Source organism: Humulus lupulus, chromosome 8 (genome assembly GCF_963169125.1).
Source record: "Humulus lupulus chromosome 8, drHumLupu1.1, whole genome shotgun sequence".
Taxonomy (NCBI): Eukaryota; Viridiplantae; Streptophyta; class Magnoliopsida; order Rosales; family Cannabaceae; genus Humulus; species Humulus lupulus.
The window spans coordinates 16,767,543-16,795,161 of NC_084800.1; the positions used below are offsets into that span (position 1 = coordinate 16,767,543).

The 27,619-nt window shown below is 37.8% G+C and overlaps 2 protein-coding genes across 4 annotated transcripts; one reads left to right on the forward strand and one right to left on the reverse strand.

The window, feature by feature from the left end:
* Positions 1-437: 437 nt before the first annotated feature.
* LOC133794825 (transcription initiation factor IIF subunit alpha) lies at positions 438-9,079 on the forward strand. 3 transcript variants are annotated; one of them, XM_062232253.1, is made up of 10 exons: positions 438-758; positions 870-1,050; positions 1,386-1,576; positions 2,071-2,216; positions 2,438-2,811; positions 3,128-3,243; positions 3,502-3,636; positions 3,903-4,121; positions 4,252-4,452; positions 8,791-9,079. In XM_062232253.1, the coding sequence occupies exons 2-10, from the start codon at positions 1,011-1,013 to the stop codon at positions 8,878-8,880; spliced, it is 1,512 nt and encodes a 503-aa protein (XP_062088237.1). In that variant the 5' UTR covers positions 438-758; positions 870-1,010; the 3' UTR covers positions 8,881-9,079. The 3 variants fall into 3 exon arrangements, with proteins under 3 accessions (XP_062088237.1, XP_062088235.1, XP_062088234.1); XM_062232251.1 differs by having other exon boundaries at positions 1,418-1,576; positions 3,903-4,106; XM_062232250.1 differs by having other exon boundaries at positions 439-758; positions 1,418-1,576.
* Positions 9,080-9,761: 682 nt separating this feature from the next.
* On the reverse strand, positions 9,762-11,435 carry LOC133794826 (mavicyanin-like). The gene is made up of 3 exons (XM_062232254.1): positions 11,417-11,435; positions 11,006-11,254; positions 9,762-10,314 (listed from the first exon to the last, which is right to left on the reverse strand). The coding sequence occupies exons 2-3, from the start codon at positions 11,187-11,189 to the stop codon at positions 9,944-9,946; spliced, it is 555 nt and encodes a 184-aa protein (XP_062088238.1). The 5' UTR covers positions 11,190-11,254; positions 11,417-11,435; the 3' UTR covers positions 9,762-9,943.
* Between the last annotated feature and the right edge of the window lie 16,184 nt (positions 11,436-27,619).

Genomic DNA, 27,619 nt, shown 5'->3' on the forward strand with positions numbered 1-27,619 from the left:
TCATGAAAACTTGATTTTTGGCCAAAATGATGTTTTTTCGATGCAATTTCGATACTCTGCACTGAAATTTGACGAAAATTTTAGAAATTCATATTTTTTTCACTTAAATTTCCATTTTAGATGATTTATTTTTTAAAATTTCAGTATTTTTTGAGATCTACAAGATTAGAATGTGAGAAAAAGTGGGAGAATGAGAAATATTAAAGACTAAAAGAGTTCGCATTAAAAGAGAAGATTGGTATTTAAATATTATGGGTATTTTTGTCCAAAAAAAATTAAAATTATTATATATTTGGAATAATTTATGATGACATATTAAAAAATTTAACTAAATTTTCTTATAAGATGAAACTTCCCTATTTAAACTTATACAAATTTGTATAAGTTAATTGAGAAATGTAAAAAAGATAAAAATATAGCCTCATATTATTTTTGTAAAGATAGTGCCAATTTTGGCACTTTGGGCAAAATTCTCTAAATAATAAGCCCAAACCCGCATGAGAGACCGCAATCGGCATATATTCTTCTCCCTGCCATGATCTAGAGGATTGGACTCCATTCCCCTCCGTCTACCGCTAGAACACAATCAAGGACGTTCTTCCTAATACACCATAAACCCTAGAATTTGAATCTATAGTAAGGTAGAGTCCTCAGAGTTTCAAAGGCCCTGAACAAACCAAAATTTAGGTCCACCTACATTCATCGGCTTCTCTAGGGCTCTTCCGTGGATTCGCTGACTTAATTTTGGTCATTAGAAGGTACATGACAAAATTATGGATTTTGGTTTGTTTATTTAATTATATTGGTAAATTTTTTAGGGTTTCTCGAATCTCTTATTGATTATTGGCAAACTTTTGATTCCTTAATAGGAGGGGTAAAATGTCGATGGATCTGATCCTGAAGCCGACTTGCAGTGGATGTGGGTCACCGACGGAATTGTACGGAAGTAATTGTAAGCACTTGACTTTGTGCTTGACCTGTGGAAAAAAAAAGGCTGAGAGCCGTGCCACATGTCCCGAGTGTGGCGCCACTGTCACCCGTTTAATAAGAGTACGTTTTCTATTTCTTTCTTATTATACCATACATGCCTATGAGTTCACCTGGGTTGTCTTTACAATGTAAAATTAGCCCTTTCATAATTTAGATTATTGTTTTGTTTGACATTATTTTTTGGGATTTCGTTGTTTGGTCAAGTTTTCTCGCTGATACAGAACTTCCCGGGTGATATCTTCAAATTATATATACATGGCAATATATCTGTATTCAGGTGTTTTCCAGATGGTTTATGGTGGCTAAATGTAGTCATGAGTTAGGGATCCCTTTTCATTTATTGCGGTATATTGCCAGTTTTGTTGTGTTTATTTTGTACTTTTTTGGGGCCACAGGTTTATCCATTTCTTGGTCGTTTCCGTGCCAGGAATATAATGTTCGAGCCAGTACTAGCAACGACAAGAACTACTTTATTGGTAGATTTGTGACTGGCTTGCCAAGCTTTTCAAAGAAGAAAAACGCTGAAAACAGATGGTCTCTCCAGAAAGATGGATTGCAGGGACGCCAGCTTACTGATTCCTTGCGGGTACTGGATTTTCTTTACTTAGTAGGCATTGGCTACTTATTTAATGTCTTTTGTTGTTTATGGAGATTATTAGACTACCATGGACTTGGAATAATTTTGCCTTTTCACTTATAAGCTGGAAAATAGAAGTGTGCTAGGTTGTATATATATGCAGTATTGTGGATTAAGTGGTTGAATGTTATCATCTGAGCAATTTTGGATTTGTTTATCATTCTTTTTAAATGGTCATGTCATGGTTAATTTAAATGTGAAACTTATTTTTTTGTACTTACCTACTGAGCTAGAGCAAGCTAGCAACTTAGCACTTTACAGATTTCTCGTGGAGGTTACACCTATATTTGCTGAACATCTATACCCCTTGCTCTTTGTCAGTGTTCTTATTACGGTCTTCGTTTCAAAGTTGGGATTTCTAGTACACTATTGTTCTGCCATTTTTTTAATACCTGTTTTTGTTTGGGCTTCTCACTTAATAAAGTAAAAACTATGTTAAATAGGAGAAGTACAAGAATAAACCTTGGCTCTTGGAGGATGAAACAGGCCAATATCAATTCCAGGGTCATCTTGAAGGGGCACAATCAGCAACTTACTACCTGCTGATGTTGCAGGGGAAAGAGTTTTCTGCTATTCCTGCTGGTTCTTGGTATTTATGTCCTTTGATCGGACCTGGTTCTTACATATTAGTACTATCAAGTTTTCTCCTCCTTATTTGGGGGCAATATTAAATTCCGTCATTCTGTAGAAGCAATGGACATCTGAACCTCATCTATTCATTTTTGTTTTTTGTAGTTATTATTAAAACTGTTTTTTATGATATTATTTTCTGTTATGGTCATATGTTTGTTTAATCTATATGTTTCTTAGGTACAATTTTAACAAGGTTGCACAGTATAAGCAACTTACTTTGGAGGAAGCAGAAGAGAAGATGAAAAATAGGAAAAAGACTGCTGATGGCTATCAAAGATGGATGATGAAAGCAGCAAACAATGGACCTGCTGCATTTGGTGAAGTGGATAAGTTTGACGACAAGGAAAGTGGTGCGGCTGGTGGGAGGGGGCGGAAGAAAACCTCAGGTGATGAGGGTGAAGGAAATGTCTCAGACAAAGGGGAGGAGGATGAAGAAGAAGAAGCAGCCAGGAAGAGTAGGCTTGGTCTAAATAAAAGAGCTGGCGAGGATGACGATGATGAAGGTCAAAGGGGAGGTGATCTCGATTTGGATGATGATGATGTTGAGAAGGGTAAGGTTTTTTTCTCATTTATACCTTGTTCAAAATGTTTTTTTTTTCCTTCAATAAGATAAAAATAAATTTGAGTGATGCAGTCATTGGAGAGTTACCTTTATGTTTTATGTGGATATTCTAATTAGTATTTTCTAGAATTTGAAAGTGAACTTTTACTTGCCTCACAAGTATAGACCAGGAAATTGACTCAGTTTCTTTTGAAACTTTATTTTTAAACCCTTTTCTTAATCCTTTCTATTGATCTTTCTCCTTTTCCACTAGCATGCAAGATAATTTATACTTCATCTATCTCATATCTTTTCATTTGTTGCAGGTGATGATTGGGAGCATGAAGAAATTTTCACCGATGATGATGAAGCAGTTGGTAATGATCCAGAGGAAAGGGAGGATCTGGCACCTGAAGTTCCAGCTCCTCCAGAAATTAAGCAGGTTGGCTTCTGCTACCACTTTCACATTGCTTATGTTAATTCTAAAGCTTAGTGGTATATCATGTGTGTTGAGGATACATCTAAATTAAATTCAAAATTTGAGCACTGAGCTTTTTGTGAACATGTTATAACAGTTCTAGGCTGACAGAAAATTTATTGTAGTGTCACAAGAAAATTATAGAATTAGGAATGCTTTTTTATTGATCGATTGTAAGCTGTATAAACTATAGAGTGCAATTTCTGTAACATGAATTTTCAGGACGAAGATGATGAGGATGATGATAATGAAGAAGAGGGTGGACTAAGCAAATCAGGGAAAGAGTTGAAGAAGCTGCTAGGCCGGACTAGTGGGTTGAATGATTCAGATGCAGACGACGATGACGATGACGAGGATGTATGTTATATTAAATTTCTACATTTTTTTACTTTTAGGGGCATTAGTAACATTGACGCATATTTTCTAAATTGAAAATTTGACCTTATAAAATTAATGCACTGCTGTTGTTTTCTGTTGTTTTTTTTTTTCGGTCAAAGGAAGTTCAAATAGACCAAGTTGGATTCTTTTGAACTTGGAGTTCAATAAATACATGTATATATTTTAAGAAGGGGGAATTTCTTTGTTTTAATACAAATACATGGTTTTTTTTCTGGCTTGCTTAGATGGATGATGACATTAATGTCTCACCCACGGTGGCTCCAAAGCAGAAGGATGGACCTAAAGAAGAACCTGCTGAGAATAGTCCCCTTAAATCTACGCCTTCTGCATCCACTAAAGGAGCCACATCAAACTCTAAGTCCGCAAAAGGAAAGAGAAAACTAAATGGTGATGATGCCAAACCGTCCAATGGTGCACCTCCAAAGAAGGTGAAGACAGAAAATGTATGCATTTGTTGTTATAGAAAGTTCTTTTTTATACGTATTAACTCCATTTTCTGTAAGCGTTGAACTCTCCTGGTCTTATAAGGCTCAACATTAGTAGTTTACTTCATCTTTTGGTATATTACTTCAGGAACAAAAATCTTCTGAGCCTACACCCGCTTCTAAAAGTAATGTGCCTTCTAAAGGCACACCGGCAGTCTCTAAAGCCAGTGGGACATCGTCTGCTGGACCTGTTACTGAAGAAGAAATTAGGGCTGTTTTAATGCAAAAGACACCAGTGACGACTCAGGATCTTGTTGCCAAATTCAAAGCGAGACTCAGATCCCCTGAGGTACACTCTTCTCATGTTTTCTTTTACTAAGTCTTCTGACTCTTGTTTTGCTTTCCAGCAATGTTCCTGGAACCCCAAAGGTGTTGACTTTAAGAGGGGGATTTGGACAAAAAGAAACCAATAATACTTTATCATAAACATTACAACCATGGATATAATAATAAAATAAATTAAATAAAGCTGAAATAAAAGAAAAAGGGAAAAATAAGGAACCAGGATCCCAGAAATTAGAAAGTGAACTAGAAAAATTATCTAAAGATTTAGGAAAACTTCAGATTACTGAAGGAGGTATTAGAAAGAAAGAAAAAAGTAATAAAATTCAACTATATGGCTTCGAGTAGCAATAGTAGAACAGAGGTTCTTAGAGATCAACAGAACCAATTAAACCAAAGGATTAATACCTTAAGAAATAGAACTAATAGTAATAGAGGATTTGGTATATTTAACCTTATCAATAATAATGAAGGATTAAACAATACAAGAACATTAGGTGAAATTGTAGATATAGATGAAAACATAAGTAGATTTCATCAACAGACATTAAACCTAATCAACCCAAGACAATTATATCAAACAGGGTTAATGACTAGAAATAGGGGTTTAGTAACCCATCAATATGAATCAAGCATCACTGTAGGTGACCTTGATCAGAGACACTTGCAGTTATTGCCAAGTGATATGATTAGTAGAACTAGAGAATTAAAATACAATTATATTCATCACGGATTAATCATAATTGGAATAAAAGGAATGACGAGCAAAATTAGGAACAAAAGTTTTATTAGTTATATATGATTCTTCGATCCCAGATCAAAGAAAAAGTATGATTAGTATGGTAGAAGTAGACATGACAAATAATTATGGATTATTTTATATTTGTCCCAACTTTTTTACAGATATTAAAGTTAGTAAATATTTGAATATTGCCATACAAAGTAGAGGGTATGGAAATATAAACCGTAATAGTTTGGTTTTATGTATAGGTTACATGGGGAAACTCATGGCCAGTACAAATATTAATATTATTCTAAAATTAGATAAAGTAATAGAAACTATATCAAGTGCAGGAATTCTTATGATTCCAGTGCCAGAATTCGACGCAAAATTATTAGAAGGAATAGAGTGGGAAATAAAACTAAATAATAAACCAGATACTAGTATACGTGTCCCTACAGAAGGAAGCGTTTATCAAAGTAGAAACGGAAGTTTAGGAATAACTTGAAAAAATTATGAAGAAGAGGGTAATAGAAATCCAAAAAATAATGAAGAAGAAGAAAAACCAACTATTTATATGGATATGAATATAGATTATGAAAATAAATTAAATAGATTAAGAATTCAAGAAAGAATAGAAACGTTAGAAGGAGATTGGAAAGAAATAGAAGGAGACCCAATAGCAAGTTTTAAAAATAGAACGAGGAATGAAGAAAAAATAGAATCTGTAGTATCAGATATTAGCTATCAAAAAGACTTGGTAGATGAAAATCCCTCAACTGACTTAGTATGAAAACTAATAGACAAATATACAAGCCAGTACAGGAGAAACAGTAGAATATAATGTAGGGAACTATCCTAGACAAGCTGTTCAACCTTATAGTTATATGGGAGAACCTAGATACAAGAGTAGAGGTATTAGAGAACCTACAGATATTAAATTTGACTGGAGTAAGAATAAACAATTAAATTATACTAATACCATCCACAATTATGGAATCAACTATTAGAATCTTGGAAAGCAGAGGTTATTAGAGATATACAATGCATGAGCATAATCATGCTGCTGAAGAAATGTATGCTTATGCCGAAAATTATTTAGGTCAAACAGCTAAAGCCTTTTGGGAAAGTTATAAAAAAGATTTTCCAGTAAAATTTCAAGAATTAATAGGATTAGGAAATAACATTATTAATTTCGTTAATATGATACACTTATTAATAACAGGAGAAGATCCTAATACAGGACTTCTTAGTCAACAGAGAGATGCCATGTTAAAATTAGAACAACTCCATATTAGTGACTGGAGATATATTAAAACCTTTATTAATGATTTTATCCATTTAGCAAATATATCAGGAAATGCCCTAAATTGGGATTTAGGACAAAAAATGTTAATTAAGTTACCTGGAGCATTAGGAAAAGAAATTATGGAAGATTTTAATAAAACTTGTAGTAATTTACAAGAAGGACCATTTAAGAGTCTAAGTATAGTAGGAAATTTCACAATAAAAAGATTAGTAGACAAATGTACAACCATTAGCATACAAAGACAATTAGTCAGCAGGTTAGTTTCTGTAACCAAATATACACTCCCCAACAATATGGATTAGAAGAAAGAAAACCTAGAAAGAATAAAGTTACGTGCTTCACATGTTAGCACAGCATGTAGAAGAAAAAATAGCATTCAAAATAGAGAGGCTATGTTAGTAGAAGAATTTAATATGTACTTACTTCATGTAGATGAAGATATGTCAGATAGTGAAAGTATATATTCAATCGATGAAGAAGAAATAGAAGACTTAATAATAGACAAACAAAGTAGAAAACCAAGTTATCCAGTAGAAATAGGAGATTATGAAGAGTTTAGCATATTCAACTCAGAAGATGAATATGTGGTTAAAGAAATAGAATGCCAACATGATTGGAAACATAATACAGGAAATAATAATATTCAATGCTTCCTTTGTAAAAGATACCCAGGTAGGTAGGTACCAAAGAAATAAATGTTTAATATGTTTTGTAGAAATTTGTATTCTCTGTTTAAAGAATAGATATAATATAGAAAGAGAATCAGAAGCAGAATATACAATAGGAAAGGATAGAATTAACCTATTAGAACAACGAATAAGAATATTAGAACAAAGAGTTAGTATTATGATGTTCATAAAGCTAAGCTACTAGAACAAATAGAAATATATGAACAACCTGAAACTAGTCAGGCACCTGATACAGACATGATGGATAAACAAATAGAAAGGTACCCATTAGTTTGTAATTCAAGTAATCAGAATAGTTTAAGAATGCATGGGTGTTTTCACCTTAAAGAATTAACAAAAAATGTAACCTATTTTTTAGATGCAGGTTGCACCGCGGTAGTAATAGAAGAAAAATTAATTCCCAGAAAATATTGGAAATTAGCTGAGCAACCTAGAAAGGCTCAACAAATGGACTAAAAAATATTCGAGTACAAATATTATGTTGAAAATATTCAATTTAGATTCTATACAAATTGTGACCAATATGGTGACAAATATACATGTAATAGAGCTTGGATTAGAAATTTAAATATGAAAAATACGGATATTATAATAGGATTAGAATTTTTACTTCAAAATTATGGTGGAGTAAATATTAATAATATTATATCCAAATATATAAAAAATCGAATCTTATCCCAATAAATACAGGACACATTAGACAGATAGAAACATCAGAGTCGCTGCGGAAGCATGGTGGACCTGACCCCCCTAAAAACTTAGAAAATGAATCTGTAATAAAAAAGGAGAATGTAAAGAACTAATAGAAATAAACGAAGAAGAAATAGATAAAATAAATGAAGAAGAAATAAACAGATTAGATTTACAATTAGATCTATCTGAAGAAATTATAACAGGATACGAATTATACAATAAAATGTTTGATGAAGAAATAGAAAATCTGATATGTAGATTAGATATGAGAGGCAACATTTCAGACAATCTTCAACAATTAGAAAAAATAGATAAACTGATCTCAAAATTAGATATAAAAATGAAGATTATACATTAAAAGGATCTACAATGAAATGCACTCCATTAGATATAAAGGATTTTAAAGATCACATGGATGAATTAATAAAAAATAGATATATTAGACCTAGTGATAGTCCACATAGAAGTCGAGCCTTCTTAGTAAGAAACCATGTAGAAATCACTAGTGGTAAAAGTAGATTAGTAATAAATTATAAAAGATCAAATGATAATACAGAGGATGATAGTTATCCTATTCCTGATAAAGAAGTATTAATAAATAAAATCCAAAAAGCTAAAGTGATTTAGAGACGACTAGCTTTTTGGATGTTACTTAGAGAAGACTTGCTACATTGGTTAAAATGTAGGATTTACCTGGTCTCATTTACGAAATAGAGGAGAGGAGGGAGAGGGGTGGGATGATTATTGAGTGGCTATAATAGGATAGGATAGAATGATGGTTTAGTTGGACAGATTTTTTATTGGAAGAAAGATATTAGACCGTGGCTCTTTAATATCTCCAACAGTAGAAAGATTTTGGAGGGAAAATGTCTGATGGATCGGTCTACAATTAAAATAGAGAATTGTGACTGACTGTTTGTGTTTAATTTGCAGGATAAAAATGCATTTGCGGAAATTCTTAGGAGAATTTCTAAGATACAAAAGACCAATGGATCTAATTTCGTTGTGTTGAGGGAGAAATGATGAAATTGTTTTTTCTCAACATTTATCGTAGGGGTGATCACCGACAACACACGGTCTTGAAGAAATAGTAGTAATACATATTTTAAATTTGCCTATTTCTCTCCCTTTCTAGCACTAATGTATAACTTCATAACTACCATTTTACATGTAATTTAAAAATCCTGCCGATAATAAAGAATGATGAATGTTAGATATACTAGTATGATTGTAATATTATTGTTAAGGTTAATTATGGCTAAACTATCCAAACTTAATGGTTTGTGATACTTAAATATACAAACATGTTTTTTGGCCGAAAATTTACACAAACTCTATATTTGTTGCACTTAAATATCCAAACTATGAAACTTCATGTTACACTTAAAATCCCGAACCCAAATAGCTAAAAATTTAATAAAAAAAATAAATGTATAATTTTAAATTCTAAAAATAACTAAAATTGTCTACAAAAATATATAAAAATAATCTAAATTAATTTAAAATAAAAAATAATTTTATTTAATACAAAAATATTTATTTGTACTTTTCATAGTTTTATACAATATAAGTTGATTTTATGAAAAATATTTAAAATTGTATAAAAATAATATATAAAATAAATAATAGTTTTATAGTAAAAATAACAACTAAAAAAACTGTTAACAAGACAAAATGATTAGAAAAAGCACTTAATTTTTAGACTAAAATTAATTGGAAAAAAAATAGTACGCTTAGATAACACATTTTTTTTAATTTGATAAATGTTTGAGTATTTAAGTGTAATAAATTATGAAGTTTGCCTAATTTGGCTGTAAACAAAAAAGTTTAGATATTTAATAGTAACATATAAAATTTAGTCTGAGCTTGGTTAACTTTTGTGACATTACGTAGAGATTATGATCTTCATTGGAACTCCATCTAGTATGCGAATATATTTCACTCTTTAGAGTTGCATTTATACGAATAATATGCCCAAACGAAACTATTAGCCTCTAGTAAATTATACTAATACAATAGCATGGCACAGTTAAAACTTAAAAAACAGATAAAGCACTCGATTATAATACAACGCTAAAAGACTAGACTAGTGGTTGGTGAGGAAGAGGCAGAGTAATCCAGACGCGAATAGGAGAAGGAGGCTTGCAGTTGGTTGGGCCGAAGCAGATGGAGTTGTGGGCCCATCAGCTAAAGCGGTTTGATGCTCCTCTGACGCAGTGACTTGAAGAATTCCAGGGCCAGGGATTTGGTGCGGAAGAACCTCCACGTGTAATTTGAGACCGTTCTTGCAGTGCTCAGAGTTGCTACTGACAAAGTAGCGTAATCCTTCAGCTTCCAGGGAGATGGTATCCAGACCGTCCGTGTACATTTTGATAGGGTTACTCAAATCACATGCCTCGTATTCTTCCTTGCTTCGCAGCTCAGCTACATTACCGTGTACTGCGGAGTAGGCGAACCCTGCCCTCAATCAAAATCATCAATAAGACAAATATCATTCACAACCACCTCGTGTTACGCAGAAATTGGTTGATAAGACTGGTGGATGGTTCTTGATTCGCATTAAAAAAATAAATAAATGCTGATTATATTCTTTTTCTTTTAGTGTCCATGGGCCAGTTTTTCTACTAAATCAAAGAAGGGAAGAATTTGATACTCGTCTTATCGCTACTACCCAATCAAAGAAATTATTTAAGAGAAAAAACAATCCTCACCCCAAAAAATAGAAGAAAAAAAACCACCAATAAAATGATTTTACAATCTTTTTACTAAAAAATAAGTGAGCTCACCCTTTCATTAAAAAACCATTCACAGTTTTATTTTATCTTTTCTATTTTATTTATTTGATTAAAAGCAACTAATGAATCTAAATTTTTAAGACACTTAAATTTAAAATCATAAAATTATAAAATGAAACTTAGAATTCATTTCTAATTTGTTTCCCCTCCTTCCAACAAAGTCATGAACTGCTCGATCTGTTTTTCAACCAATACCTAACTTGTACAATAGTAGAAGTAAATAAATAAAGTACAGATTTGGTGTAAAATTAATTTGATAATTGATAAGGGGGAGGGTAATAAATTAAAAGCACATCTTAACTCAAGACTGAAGCTAAAGTTGGGTAAAAGGAAAAGGCGAGTAGTTTACTCACAGATTTGATCTCCAACCCTAAAAGTTTTGCCGGAAGCCCAAGAAGCGATGTCGTGAGATGCGTCCCAGCCACGGTCTCCACCAACCACGTGGTGCACTTGCGCTTCAGCCCATTTTCCTCCGAGGCTCATCGTCATCGCTACGATAACCACCCCCAAAACCACCATTTTCTGCACTTCTCCCATGGAACTAGTAGAAAGTACTGCCCTCGACCGCACACTCTTCGTGGATTCCCTTAATATAGAGGATACTGAGAGAGAGAGAGAGAGATAGACAGTTAGTGAGGGAGGATATAGAGGGAATAATGTATATATATATATATATAAAAAAATATAAAATCTAAGAAATAAAGAGAAAAAATGTGTTGGCAAAAGCGAAAGGGCGCTTGTTGCAGAGGGACATACATACTTACATGAGAGCAGAAAAGAAGCGGGTGATGATACAACTTTCCACGTAATTTCCTTTTTAACCTTTTACCCGAACCAATATGGAACCAACTACTGTAACTGGACTGGTAGGTTTGGTAAGAATCTTCCTTCGGGCCCAGCCCAGGCCCACTTTGTGAGAGTGAGATACTTGGTTTCGAAAACTATATCCTTTTTGTGTTCTTTTCCCTCTTCTTTTGTTTCATATTGTACAGGCATTGTTAACTATTACGATGAGTGTTAAGATGTGAAATATTTGATAGGATCCATGTTTTGGAAAAGAAAATCAAATGACGTAACTCGGAACTAGCCAATAATGTCCACTGCATACGTACTTATTGCCACGGCTGTCTCTTTGCCTTGTTACCTCAGTACCTCAAATTCAATTGCCACCAAACAACAGCTTAAACGAAAGAAATCCCCAAACAATTATCACAACCGCACAATCAAATCAGACATATCAAACGAAAAAACCACAGCGAGAGAGAAAATATGTTCGGTTTATGGGATAATATATCTTCGTACTTAAACTTAAACGTAGTGATTCTAGTAGTTAATATATCTAATGAGCTATCACTAAGTTACCGAAATAAGTACTTTTTTAAAAACACCAAATTTTAATTATTTATAAACATTAACATAAAGTTTAACGTTTTGAAAAATGTAGTCATGCGTTTTTCTCAAAAACCGTATATAGATAGGAAAATATGATTACTCATAAATTTCGAAAGCAAAATCTACCAGCTAATCCTAAGTCCTAACTATTTGAGCAATTTTTTTTTAAATTATTTGAAACTAGAAAATTAAAGTATTAACGTAATACAGTATACAAAAATTTAAGAAGGGGCTCTTTTTTCTTTTTTAATTATAATAACTTTTAAAAAAACGCTCACATAATAAAACTAAAATGATTTTTCTGTCCACCTTTCAGAGCCGAAGGTCCTTCATTGGCTTTTATCTTTTATAATGAGAGTCAAATCACACATGACACCCTCGTTGAAATTGTCATAAATTAACAAATTTGGCAAACTGGAAAGAATTTTTTTTTTGCATGCAATACCATCTGCCCCATTTTATTTTGCTCAATTATTATTTTGAAACTTTTGTGTTGACTATATGGTAGTAGCGATCAGCTTATTACTTAATTTATTAGTATCTGGTGAAACTAACCAGAAAAAGTTTCTTGGTAGCTTTAATTAATTACCAAATTTTATTTAAAACTAAAGCACAAACACACAACACTGGATAATTAAGGATTGAATTGGCTCAGGCACTAAAATTAACCTTTCGCATATGAATCTATCACATTATTAATAACACATATATCTTCTAGACATATACTGCAAGAAAAACTACAGAAGAAAAAGAGGAACAAGCAGAAGACATTTTAAACAGAGAATTTGATACATTCAAATCATAAAGAGAAAAAAAAAAGGCATGCAAACATCTTATAAAGGGGTCCCTTTATATTATGGTACGTATTTAACACATCAATATATATATTTATATATAAATATTTATAGAGACTGATACGTGGGACGTGTCCTTGGCTAGACGAAATTAACCTTCTCAGGCCGGGGAGTAAAATATGATGATATCAGGTTCTTCCCTAAAGCTCACCTTCTTCGTCAACTTCCCACTTCTACTTGGGCTCATCATCATCGAAGAAGCCCTGGCCAGAATTTTAACATGGTGATCATGATCATGATCATGACCATCATCTAGTACTTGATGATGACCATGATCATCAGCTCCTGCATAAGTTTTTTTAAGAGCTGGCTTAATGTAGAAGCCGTCTTTTGCTTTAGAGCAGGTTAAAGCAGCTGTAGTACTAGTTCTCGAATGATAATTATTATGATGAGATGATGATGATGATGATGACCTTGAAGTTATTAAAGAAGGATGTATCTTTCTAGAGTTTTTGAATACGTAAAGTTGATCACCTCCACTGTTTTGGTCTGCCTTCAAGCCAGGAGAAGCTAAGATCCAGTCCTCTAGAGTAGTCAACTTATTCCTCCCCATTGACTTTTTATTGTTTATAATCTTTTTCTTCGTCTGATTGTCCTCATGATCAGTTTGTGATGACTGCACTAGTGTTCTCTTTTTAGCTTTCTGATCTGTTTTTAAGCACCCTCCTGGCCGTTTGACCAAGTCCAAGATTGCTGAACAATATGGAGTTGAATTACCATTACTACTGCCATCAACTTGGTTGGATATTGGTCTACTTGATAAGTTCCTCAAACCGCAGAGAGAAGCTCCCATCATTCGGAGCCAGAATAATATTAAGAAGTTAATTTAGATTCTCCTATACAAAACGGCTAATTAATTTCATGAGTTTGTGTCCGATTGGTTTTTGAGAGAATCTGTATATAAAGATTTTCTGAGACGGAGATGCCAAGAAATAGAGATAATCATAGACATGAGCACAATGATAGCTTTGTTATTTCCATTGTGTGTTATATATATCTTTTTGTAGTTGCCAATTTGCTGATTTTATTTTTGTCATTTTTAGATGTGATTTTAATCTATGATAATATTTTCTTATTATATATAATATATAATAAGAAGTTCAGCAAATAAGACTAGTTTGGGTTATATTTATATAAATGTTATTTTTTTCTTTTCTTTTTAATCTTGGCATTGAAACAGAACACCATTATTTGGCTTATTTTTCATCTTAGGTACGTATTATGCATAGATATTACCTAATTATAAGTCGGGTTCTTTATATTATGACAAAAGTGGGTGATAAAACCAATGGTGATGTAGAGACTAGAGACTAGTTGGGTACTATAAGACAATTTTGGTACCCAATTCATGGTGCTAACGGATTGAAATGGAATTTATACTAAATACTTATAGATGGATCAACTATGAATCTCTATAGTCCTATATATTTTTATAAAATGGTGTCCTGATCCATAGAATATCCAGTATGTCAAGAATACTCGTTTATATTCGTGAAGGCATTATACGTGGACTATTATAATATTTTAATAATAGGAAACGTTGTTATGGTATTTATTATCATGATTATTTCTTTTCTAAAAATATACTTATTCATGTTTAATGTATTTTTTTATATTCATTGAAAAACTTTATATGTGAATGCTATACAAGAAGAAGGATGAGGATTTGTAGGGCGTCTCTTTAATAGTATGCTAGATTATAGTTATTCCTTTCATCTTTATTTGTATATATCTTTATTTGCATATTGTTGTATAAGATTGTTTAGTAGTTGTGATTGCTTTCTTTTAGAGATTTTTATTTTTCTATGATTTCAGGTCTTTGTTAAACGATGTTGCAAGTTTGTTGTCTAATTTTACAGAAGTATCATTAATTATTCACGTTCATCATCATAAATTATCTTAACTGGGATATATTCCTTGAGTGGACAAAAAAATTGTTTAGCTAGGAGATTTCATTTTTGTTTTCAAACTACTTAATTTTATGAGATGTATGAATTTTTTTCAATAATAAATTTTATTGTGAAAAAAAATAGGAATGTTAATATGTTGGTATCGTGTAGTTTCATTTACAAAAATATATCTAAGTTAACAGTATCTCATATCTAATTTTACATAGTATTTACGTATTCCCAAAGTTCTTTTTATCATTTTTCTTCATTGATTGAGAGAAAAATTTGAAAGAAAAAAAAGCATTATCGAATTATTAAATTTTTATTAAATGAAATTTTTAACAAATATATGTAAATCATACTTAAAGAAAGGTGTGTTTGGTTACATGCGTATTGCATAGTTACAGTGATCCAAAATTCAAACAAAAACAAAAAAAAATTTGGGTTTCTTATATTAAAAAAAAAACAAGATACATTTTGGAAAAGGAAAAAAAAAGAGCCAAAGGTAACAGTAATTAATCTGCAACAAATAATATCCCCTTAACATTAATTAATTAATTAAATAACTCCAAGAGATTTCTTATGTTCCAATAGATAACAACCTCTATTTCTGATGCTGTATCACGCGGCTCTTTCTTGTTAGGGATTTTTTAAATTCAATAAAAGGCTAAAAAAGAAGCCAAAATACAACAAGAAGTCAAAAGTTCTAAGGTCATGCACAAACAGGAAGACCAAGCCACCATATTTTAGCACTTTCTAACTCTCCATAGAAAGGGCTAACTTAATTAGGGAATGAACTAGGGAAGCCATTCTATTACAATGAACATAAGATAATTGAATGAAATTCTTGCGCAGAAAAATTATATCTTCCAAACTTATACCCATGATCCAGTGTTCCACCACTGCAAATTTTAAGACAACCTATCTCTACTATGACATAGTAATAGGGTCGGGCCTAAGTGATAAGGAATCTTATACAAAATATGCTATTTTAAAAAAAATTATAAATAAAATGATATTTTTAAAAAAGTTAGTGGCCTGTGTATGTAAAGAGAATAACATTTTTAAATAATGTGAGGCATAGTTATATAAGGATCCTAGGCAGATGTCTGTCTTATCTGCGACCAGGGCCGGGCCTGCGTAGCTATATCTCAACCATTTACACATTAGCAGACCCGACACAGGGTCAAACCTTCTGCAACATGAGATTCAAGAGTCAATCTAAGGTTCCACATAATGATTGATACAGGTCAGGGGTGGTGTTGGGTTCTTTGGCCACCCCGCTTAGATTTCTTGTTAGGGATTTATCTCCCCGTTTGGCAGCTTTGTAGAGTAATAATAAAAAAAATTCCTACGGGTGCCCGTTCTTTTAATAGCATTTTGTGTATTAATTTCATGGGTAGACAAGTTTAATAGCATTTTGTGTATTAATTTCATGGGTAGACAAGTCTTCATGTCTAGGCAGGTAGGCAACCGAGTGGCATTCAACTAGCTTTGATGTTTAATGAATTGGTTTAGATTTCATTTCACGGCAATAAGTGGTGATTTCAATGCATTCCTTCCTAAGTTAGGCTAGGCTCGTCTCGTCATCATACTTGCACTTTGTCTTTGTTTTCTACCCACCATAGTATTTTCCATTGCAAAGTGACATCACTTCTATTTTTCAAGACTTATCATATGAATTTGGTCCTGACATATAAGAGGTCGTTTGGTACGTAGGAATCTGAATACGGGAATGAGAATCTGAATACTTTCTCATATTTGGTACTAGGTTTGAGTTTTTCTAACCTAGGAATATGTACTCCAAGAGTTTTAACTTTTCCTGATTCTTGGTTCTAGTGAAATTCATCTGACAAATGATTTTCAGATACCCAGGAATGTGAAACACTTTAAAATTATTATTATTATTTAAAAAAAAATCTTAAACCAATAATTTTTTAGTTAATGACTTATTTTATTTATGAAGCTTATAATATAAAAACAAATTTACATATATCAAACTATAAAATGATAAATAATATTTGTTTATTTAAAGAAATTGATTTGTAAAGCCTTTATATCATTACTTTAGTTTAAAATAATAAATGAAATATTATTAAAAATAAAATAAGAGTATTTTTGTAATTTTAAAAATTATACTTTATTCTAGTATTCAATAGATGTATTTTTTTAATTCTGTTAAACAATATTTCATGAGTAAAATTGTTTATAAATTATTTTGATGAAATATATTATTATATTAATTTTATGAAAAATATGAAAACTTAATAGATTCATATGCACAACCAAACATAGAAAGTGATATTCTCAGGAATCATAGATAAAATTACAGTACACAACCAAACACAATGATGTAAGTTTCCAGACTATCAGATTACCCTATTCAACTTTCCCAGTAATATGAAAACTGTGAACTCCTCATACCAAATGACCCCTAAGGGTAAATAGTAATTGGTCCTCATCGTTTATTGTATTGCTTCCTTAACTTTTATTTTATAGCAATAACATCCCAACTTTTACTTTTTGACTCACATAAGTCCATAATATTTGTTATACCCAGATTTCGAGCTATGTTAAATATGACCTCGAAATGTGGATTCGCAGCAAGTGGACTCATAAGGTTTGAAGTATGCTCCAGGATTGAATATCGAGCCTGCAAGTCATAGACGACCTCGAGTATGGTGACCTCGAAGTATTCATGACCTCGAAAGGTAGCTCCAGAAACACATCCATCCTCAGGGATGACCTCGGATCAGGGGTCCCGAGCTCAACGCACATACGATCTCGAAAGCCATGTGACCTCGGGAGATGTCTCTAGCTCGAAAGATGACGGGAAACCTGGGAAGCTAAAGCCTTGGAGATATATGATAACCACCTTGAATATCTATAAGTGTTGTCCATACGAGATGTAATCCTCATTTATTACTGTAAATCCCCTAGAATCGTGGGATATTATTTTGTCAGTTATACGTCCCCTGGTCTTCAAGGGACGTTTCCTTTTATATCTGATTATAGGCATTTAAAGCCATTAATTTTATTCACAAAAAGAGTAACTACCCAAAATATCTGGGATAGTATTCTGCAGCCTTCTCTATAAATAGAGGGGTCATGCACCATTGTAATGGACCGAAATTCTGAACCTTGAGAGAAAACTCTGAAGAAATCATCCCGAAGAATTTTAAGAGATAACCTTGAGTTTAATAACAGAGACTCGTGGACTAGGCAGATTTAACTGCTGAACCACGTAAAAATCGTGTGTTTGTGTTGTCGTATTTAATTGGCCATTATCAGTTATTGTTTACGTGCTCTTCTTTCACTACTGACGAAAAACGGCGTCAACAGTTTGGTGCTTTCATTGAGAGCCTTAAGCATTCATCCCTGAGAAAATCATGGCCACAAACAATCAGAACACACCTGAAGAAAATTACCCAAGACGTCCTGGAAAACAACTAATGGAAAACCCGGATGTTGAGGAGAGAAGTGGGTCCTCTGATTCCCAGGGACCACCCCCTCCACCAAGGGATGAGGATATGTACTACAATCCCGAATGTTACGGTCCTATTGTAGAACTGGAAAACCGGCAGTTGAAACAGCTGTTGGCAGAGGCCAACAAACGGAATGAGGAGTTGACAAGGATAGCCGCAGAGGCGCAGGTGGCTTAGCCCCCGCCTCCGCGCGAAAACCAAGTCCCTCCTTCAAAGGACGTGCATGTTCCTCCTCGGAGGCCCCGCGGGCGTCCACGAAAGGATGCTGCCACAAGGAGGCCGACTCAACCTCCGGCACCAGCAGAGCCATCCGCTCCACCTAGGCCCCAGAGGAGTACTCGAGCTCGGGCCCCGGCTAACCCGCCTGTGGAAGTGCCTGCAGGAGCTGAGAATAACCGAACCCCTGCAGAGGCTTGGACTCAGGTACCTGGGAGCGCACCAAATGCGACCGACCCATCTCGGGCGAATTCCGGACCCTCTAGGCCGCGACTAGGGTGGCAGCCACCGTCGCCTATACGGTTTCCTCCGTCACCCATAAGATATCCTTCGCCCCCCCGCAGGAACGCTCAACTTGTTCGAGATCAGAATGAAGGGTGTGCGGGGGAAAGACAAGGAAACAGGGAGACTTTCCAGGAGCGGAGAGGCGCTCCATCTGAGAAAAGTCAGACGTCTCGGTCCCGCACAACGGAGACGAGGCGACATAGAAAAAATCCATCACGGAATAACCGAGCAATGAGCTTCACTAGTGATGAGTCCGGAGAGACTAGGTCCGTTAGTAAACATGACTGAGGTCGTAATAACACTGGAAGCCGCAAGAATCGTCCCGACCTGCGAAATCACCTGAACCAGAGTCGGGGTAATGGAGAGCAAACAAATCCGGACCTAAAGGATCGCTTGAATAGGCGTAGAGATCCCTTGCGGAGACGCGAGCCTAGAATCACGATCGATGACAATCAATTCCAGACAGCACCTCCTACTGACCCAGTACAGGAAAGAATCGATCAGCTCGAAAGAGCCTTTAGGCTTTTAAAGAATGAACGAGGAAATGGTCGATATGAGGACTCTGATGAGGAGCTCGAGCCGTTTGCTCCCCATATTTCCGACACTCAATTTCCTCAAGGGTTTCGGATTCCTCACGTCCCTACGTTTGAAGGAAAGACCGATCCGTGTAGTCACCTGAGCACGTTCAACACTATCATGAGAGCCAGTAACGTGGGTTACGAGCTCAGGTGCATGTTGTTTCCAACATCATTGGCAGGACCTGCCAAAAGTTGGTTCGAAAAGTATAAGAGACACTCAATAACCTCGTGGGAGCAGTTGTCTAAAGAATTTAAGAAGCAGTTCAGAGCAATGGTGGGGGTCAGACCAGAAGCATCCACCTTAACTAACGTCCGACAACAACCGGGCGAAACACTAAAAAGTTACTTAACAAGATTTAATCTGGAGGTAGCCCGAGCCCGGGATGTGGATGACAGTGGACACCTCATGGCTATCCGAGCTGGCGTATTACCGGGAAGTGCCCTTTGGGACGACATGCAAGGGAAACCGGTAAGGTCAATAACCGAGTTTAACAGACGAGTGCAGAGGTTTGTCAATGTAGAGGAAGCGAGGTCGACGCTCAAAGCGACCTCCCAGTCCGAAACTACAATGATAAACATCAACTCTGCCTCAACCTCGGTGGACCCAGCAGCTCCAAAGCCTGCCACGGAGAACCCCTCCAAGAGGAAAAAGAACGAAGGAAGTAACCCCGAAGCTGAGGGAGGAAAGAAAAAGAAAGGGGAGAGGTATTTCTCCGTGTATAGAGTATACACCGAGCTCAATGAGTCTCGGGAGAACATATACCTGGCTAATGATAACCAGGTCCCCTTTAGGCGCCCAGATCCGATGAGAAATCAAAAATCCAAGAGGGATTCCAGTAAATATTGTCGGTTCCACAGAGACACCGGACATACAACCGATGAATGTCGACAACTGAAGGACGAGATCGAAGGGTTGATCTCGAGAGGTTACTTCCGGAGTTATGTCAAAAACCAGAATACTGGTCAGGCGGCCACGAGCCAGAGAGTAGCCGCGCCTCCGACCACACAAAACAATAACTCCCGATCTCGGGAAGAAGACAGGCCCCCGCCGATAGATGGAGAGGATGTAATAACCATCTTGGGAGTGCCTCACCTCGCAGGAGGGGGCAGGAATGCCCAAAAGAGGTATGTTAACGAGTTGAAGACAGGGGACGGGTCTCCTTACGAACCCGAACCTAGGGCACCAAAAAGCCAGAGGATTGAAACACAACCAATAACCTTCACCGAGGAAGACGCCTCCCATGTTCAGTTCCCTCATCATGATCCGCTGGTTATTACTCTTCAGTTGGCCAATAAAAGGGTCCACCGAGTTCTCATAGATAATGGGAGCTCAGTCAACATCCTTTATAAAGCAACCCTCGAGAAGATGGGACTTTCCCTTCGCGATCTGAAAGCATGTGCAACTAATTTGTACGGCTTTTCAGGAGAAGGAACTGCCTGTATGGGATCCATTGAGCTCCCCATGACCTTGGGAGACTATCCAGTCTCGGTGACCAAGATAATGGAGTTCGTGGTAGTAGACTTACCATCTGCCTACAATGTGCTACTCGGGAGACCCGCCCTGGTCGAGTTGGGGGCAGTCTCATCAGTAAGGCATCTGGCCCTTAAGTTCCCGACCCCTAGTGGAGTCGGGACATTAAAAGGAGACCAATTAGCAGGGAGGGAATGCTATAGCATCTCCTTGAGGGGAAAGAAACAAACGAATGCTCAAGCACTCGTCATCGTACAAAACAAAGACGGAACGATCTTAGAGATTGACGAAGAGATTAATCCGAGGATTGAGGAGAAAGTTGACCTCGAACCTTTACAGGAGCTCGAAGAAATTCAGCTCGAGGAAGCTGATCCCTCGAAGAAGGTGAAGGTCGAAAAACACCTCCAAGACGAGGCAAAATATCAATTAATTTGTTTTTTGAAGAAAAACCAGGATGTCTTCGCGTGGTCGCACTCAGACATGGTGGGGATAAGCCCGAATGTAGAAAGCCACGCACTAAACATAGACAAAAGCTTTCCTCCGAAGCAACAAAAGCGAAGACAGCTGGACGAAGACAGAAAGAAGGCGTTAAAGGAGGAGGTTGACAGGTTAAAGGCAAACTGATTCATTAGGGATGCCTTTTACCCTGACTGGGTAGCCAATCCGGTGTTGGTCCCAAAGCCCAATGGGACGTGGAGAACCTGTATAGACTATTCAGATCTCAACAAAGCTTGCCCAAAAGACTGTTTTCCGTTACCAAGGATTGACCAGCTCGTAGATGCCACGGCGGGGCATGGCCTGATGTCGTTCATGGATGCTTATTCTGGATATAACCAGATTCCCATGCATGCCCTCGACCAAGAACATACGAGCTTCATCACGGATAAAGGGCTATACTGCTATAATGTCATGCCATTCGGGCTTAAGAATGTTGGAGCCACATACCAACGGCTCGTAAACTTGATGTTTTCAGAAAAAATAGGGAACAACATGGAGGTTTATGTTGATGACATGCTTGTAAAGTCTCAACTCAACAAGAACCATGTTGATGACCTCGAAGAGTGCTTCGGAGTGCTCAGGAAGTATAACATGAAGCTAAATCCTCAGAAGTGCACTTTTGGGGTATCTTCAGGAAAAATTCTGGGCTTTATTGTGAACTCTCGTGGAATCGAGGCTAACCCCGACAAGATCAAGGCCCTGATTGATATGCCCTCACCTCGAAGGCACAAGGATGTCCAAAGTCTGACTGGCAGGATGGCGGCCCTAAGCAGATTCATCTCGAAGTCTACTGATCGGGGTCTTCCATTTTTCAACTTACTGAGAGGAGGTCAGAAGTTTGAATGGACAGAGGAATGCGAGCTGGCCTTTCAGGAGCTCAAAAAGCACCTTGCGGAACCACCCATCCTGTCAAAACTTGAAACGGGGGAAATACTGTACCTATACCTTTCAACTACCGAACACGCGATAAGTGCAGTGCTCGTCCGAGAAGAAGAGAGGGTGCAAAGACCCGTTTATTACATCAGTAAAAGATTACTGGGGGCAGAGTCAAGATATCCATTGATGGAGAAACTCGCGCTCAGTCTAATTCATTCATCCTGTAAGCTCCGCCCCTACTTTCAAGCACATCCCATCCATGTGTTAACTGATCAACCACTTAGGCAAGTTCTGTCTAAACCAGAAGCTTCAGGTCGACTTCTTAAATGGGCTGTTGAGCTCGGACAGTTCGAGATCACCTACCACCCAAGAACGACCATTAAGGCACAGGCATTGGCGGACTTTATAGTGGAATGTACTGGTATAGCCGACGACGAGGTAATAACCACGGCCCACGAGCTGTGGAAACTTTACGTCGACGGCTAGTCAAATGAAAATGGAGCAGGGGCAGGGGTCATTTTAGTTACCCCCGCAGGAAGCAGATTTCATTCTGCCCTAAGATTTGGCTTCAGAGCGTCGAATAATGAGGCCGAATACGAGGCTTTACTCGCGGGACTTCGTATAGCTAAGGAGCTCAAAGCTAAAGCTATACATTGCTACAGTGACTCCCAACTAGTGGTTAATCAAATCTTGGGTGAATACCAGGCTCGCGGCACAAGAATGGCAGCTTATTTGGAGAAGGCAAAATCCGCGTTAGAGTGTTTCGAATTCTATACAATCGAACAGGTTCCCCGCGAGCAAAACTCGAATGCAGATGCCTTAGCTCGACTCGCCACGTCCGCCGAAGACGAAGAACTGAATGTTGTACCCATAGAACACCTATCAACACCTAGCATTAACGAGCCAGAAGAGGAAGATGTGTGTATGATCGAAACAGAGCCGACCTGGATGACCCCGATAGTTAATTATCTCGAAAACGGAGTTCTTCCAAAATATCGGAATCAAGCTCGAAAGTTGATGTATCAACTTCCCCGTTACACAATTTTGGATGGAAGGTTGTACCGAAGGGGATATTCCATGCCGTTACTCAGGTGCGTAACCCCTCCCGAAGCTAAGAAAATCATTGAAGAAATTCATGAAGGGTTCTGCGAAGATCACACCAGGGGGCATAGCCTGTCCAAGAAGATCATACGCCAAGGATATTTCTGGCCAACCATTAAAACGGATTCTTTCGAGTATGTGAAGAAATGCGAAAAATGCCAGAGATTCGCCACGATACCCCGAGCCCCACCATCCGAGCTGACCATGTTGACATCCCCATGGCCCTTCGCGGTATGGGGCATCGACCTCATAGGCTCACTCCCAACTGGCAAAGGCGGAGTGAAATATGCTGTAGTCGCCGTGGATTACTTCACAAAATGGACGGAGGCTGAACCATTGGCAACCATAACCTCGAAGAAGATCCTTGATTTCGTTGTAAAGAGCATCGTGTGCCGATACGGAGTGCCGAGAAAGATCGTGTCCGACAACGGAACCCAGTTCGATTGCGACTTGTTCACCAACTTTTGTGAAAAGAACGGTATAATAAAGAGTTTTTCATCAGTGGCTCACCCTCAAGCGAATGGCCAGGTCAAAGCTGTGAACAAAACTCTCAAGATTTCTTTAAAGAAAAAGTTGGAGGAAGCAAAGGGACGGTGGCCCGAAGAATTGCCCCAAGTCCTTTGGGGATATAGGACCACGGCTTGAACCTCAACAGGACATACCCCGTTCTCTCTAGCATACAGTTGCGAGGCAATGTTGCCCATAGAAGTCGAAATCCCAACGATTCGAACTCAGATTTACGACCAAAGTTCAAACCATACTCAGCTCGAAGAAACCCTAGACTTGATTGAAGAAAAAAGAGAAGAGGCTTAGCTGAGAAATGCTGCCTACCAGCAACGAACTACCAGATATTTCAACAAGAGGGTTCGAGATCAAAAGTTCAGAATGGGAGATCTAGTGTTAAGACGCGTATTCTTGGCAACTCGAGATCCAGCAGCTGGAGTGCTCGGGCCGAACTGGGAAGGACCATACCAGATAGAGTCAGTCATCCGACCTGGTGTGTACAAACTTGCGAGATTGGACGGGAGCCTAGTACCCCGAGCATGGACTGGCGAACACCTTAGACCTTACTATCAGTAGTGTAGGAAAAGTGTTGCCTATAACCATGAGTTTCTATTTGTATTAGTTTGTTTACCTTTTGATTACCATCAAATAAAGATTTATTTCATTCAGTATATTATCTCTGTTTATTTTTTATTTTTGCAATCTCTCTTAATTTAATAACCTATGGTCACATTCATAGGATATTAAGGGGGCATCAACGGTAGATATACCATCAGCTTAAAAAATAAAAAATATAAAGTATTTGGATATAACCAAATACGCGAGCTTAGATAGTTCGGACCTAACCGAATTATCAAAAACATATAAAGTATTTGGATATAACCAAATACGCGAGCTTAGATAGTTCGGACCTAACCGAATTATCAAAAACATATAAAGTATTTGGATGTAACCAGATACGCAAGCTTAGATAGTTTGGACATAACCAAATTATCAAAAAACCGAAAATGTTTGGAGTTAACCAGATGTGCAAACTTAACAGGTTTGGAACAAACCAGCCAAAAAACTAATCGATGGTAAGTAGGAACCTAAACCTATTTCGAGATAAGTCGAGATCGAGGCTGGAATTTCTTAAAGAAAAATAGTTTCGAACTCTTAGCCTTGGAGCAAAAACTGAGGATGAGGAAAAGTGACTAAGCAAAAAAGATATAACCAAATCATTCACATTACATACCATATAAGTACTTTTGGGTTCATGGTTAAAGTAATATCCGACCTTGAAAAATAACGAGGTCGGAAGCGGATAATTTGAACAAACTGTGCATGAATGCATTGAGCTTCGAACCTAAATCCACAATATGTTTGTATGAATAAATAAACATAAATGACTCATCCATAAAAAATGTGCAAAATATTTCGAGCCAAGAAATGTAAAGCATATATAAGTAATATTTAAAGAAATTGTATCAGCCCCGAGGGCATAAATTAAAATAATTATAAAGATTAGGGGGACGCAGCCCCAATAGATGGTCTCCCCGAGATCAGATTTGAGGAAGAGGAGTCTCCTTGGCCTTCTCAGCATCAGCGGCACCGGATTCCTCAAGACGAATAGCATGGCTGTCCTCCTGGGCTCCCTCCGAAACAGCATCCCGAGCAGCCTTTTCCTTCTCGAGCTCCTCAGCCTCTTCCTTCTCGAGCCGAGCATTCCACTTGTCAAGAAGAGTCGCCTCGTGAGGACCTAAGAAGCTGGTGTCCAGATCTTCATTGTAGGCCCACATTCGGTACATGGCCGAGTCAACCGCTTGTTCCTTCTTCTCTTTGTGCTCAGCAAGGAGACGAGCTTTTGCATCCTCCATGATGTCAAAGGTAGCAGCCTTTTCCTCTTCAAGCTTCTTGTTGGTCTCCTGGAGCTGGGTGATCTCCTTCTTATGCTCCTCGAGCTCAGTCTTCAGCTTCCCGAGCTTGGTGGCCATGTCCTCACGTTCCTTGGCTCCAGCCTCAAGCTTCGCATTCGCAGCCTTCAGATCATCGCTCGCTTTGAGGTGGAGATTCTTCGCCTCTTGAGCATGAGATTTACTTGAGTGAATCTCGTTGTTCAACTTATAATTGAGCTGGGCGGTAAAGGCAAGAGACTGAAAAAGAAAAAGTCATCATTAATACCAAGTCTGTGTGATTATAACCAAGAAGAAGGGATATAGAAGGATACTTACCGCGGCAGTGAGCTCGATACTCTTCTCATAGAGGACAGTGCAGTCTTGGGTATCGTGCAAGCATTGCCATTGGGGAGCTTCGAGACTGCCAAAGCTCTGGCCGATCCGGGACATAACATCCGAGACCAGCGTAGATCCATGGGACCTAGCGGCATTGTCAACCACATATGCATCCATGTGGGTGGAAACTGATAGCTTCTGTGCTCGAGAAGCAGAAGGCCTTCTAGAAGGCAGACCTAAGGATGACTGAACCACCACAGGAGGTTGGGACTCAACCATAGCGGAGGGACTGACTAGCGAAGTCGGCGCCACTGTCGAGGCGACGACCTGCGAGGATGGCGCCATTGTGGAAGCGCCGGCCTGGGAATCCGCCGCAGCGATGGAGCCCGAAACCGGCGGAGCAGGAGGAGGGGTTTTCTTGGACCTCTTGGGGCCCTTGCCCGGCCGGTCGGTCTTCAGAGCCCCCGCTCTGGGATGCTTGCTCCTCTTGGCACCAGCACCATCGATGATGTTGTCGAGGTCGGAGTCCATCTTGCCTGCATAAGTCACAACACAGAGTGAGTTAATAAAAGAGAAGCATACAAGTTGTTTTAGTATCACAGACATATAAAGTGATGATAGAAGAAACCTAACTGGAACTCTCCCCCGAGCTCGAGCTTGGGGACCATAAAATTCCCCTGTCTTCAGAGGAGGCGGGGGAGTGCCTTCCCTATATGTGGGTGATAACCTCGAAAGGTCCCTATAATCGTTGGTCCCGTACTGAACAGCTGTCCCATTCCACACTTCATCCGTGGTATACATGGTGTCATATTTCCCGAGCCCACTATCAAACCTATGGACACAGTCATCTACCCAACTCCATATGTAGAAGTGGTATCTATCCTGTGGGCACGAGACTAACCTATTGGGCCTATGTTTTAGTAAGGTGGGGGACCACATTCTCGAGGTAGGGAGGACTTTACCTTCATCCAAATTTGAGCTCGAGGCTTCATCATTAGCCTTATTCCCAGACAGGGGACTCCTCAGGCGAACTGGAAGTGGCGGCCTCGTTTCTCTCCTCGAAGGAAGGGCGCCTGTGGGCAGGGGCACCTGCTCCCAATGTTCGTATTTTTTATTGGACCAGTCAAGGGTGGACTGGCCCTCCCCCAAAAGTCCGCACTTTCGGAGCTTATCCTCGTGTAAAAGGTATAAGAGAGACCTCCTGCCATGTGGGAGTTGGAGCAGGGTCTCTCTATGCTCCTTCATTGTCTCGTCAGGAGTGGGACGTTGAAAATTGGCTAGAAGACAACATATTTCTACTAAGTACGGATCTAAGAGCTAAAATCTCGAGCACAGAAATAAAGATAACAAGAATACTTACGAATCCGCCTGAACGAATAGTGTCGAGACGGGGACAGGCCGTCCGTCCAGAAGAAGGCCCTTTTGAAATCAGGCGGATGATTGGGAAGATCTTCAAAGACCTTCTTCTCCTTGGGATAGCTCGAGAGATAATAGAAGCCATCCCCTCCCCGAGCTCGGGAGGGGTTACTTTTAAGACAAAAGAGATACAAAATCTCTTGAGGCGAAGGTCCTTTCCACCCCATCTCGTGGTATAAGGACCTCAGGGTA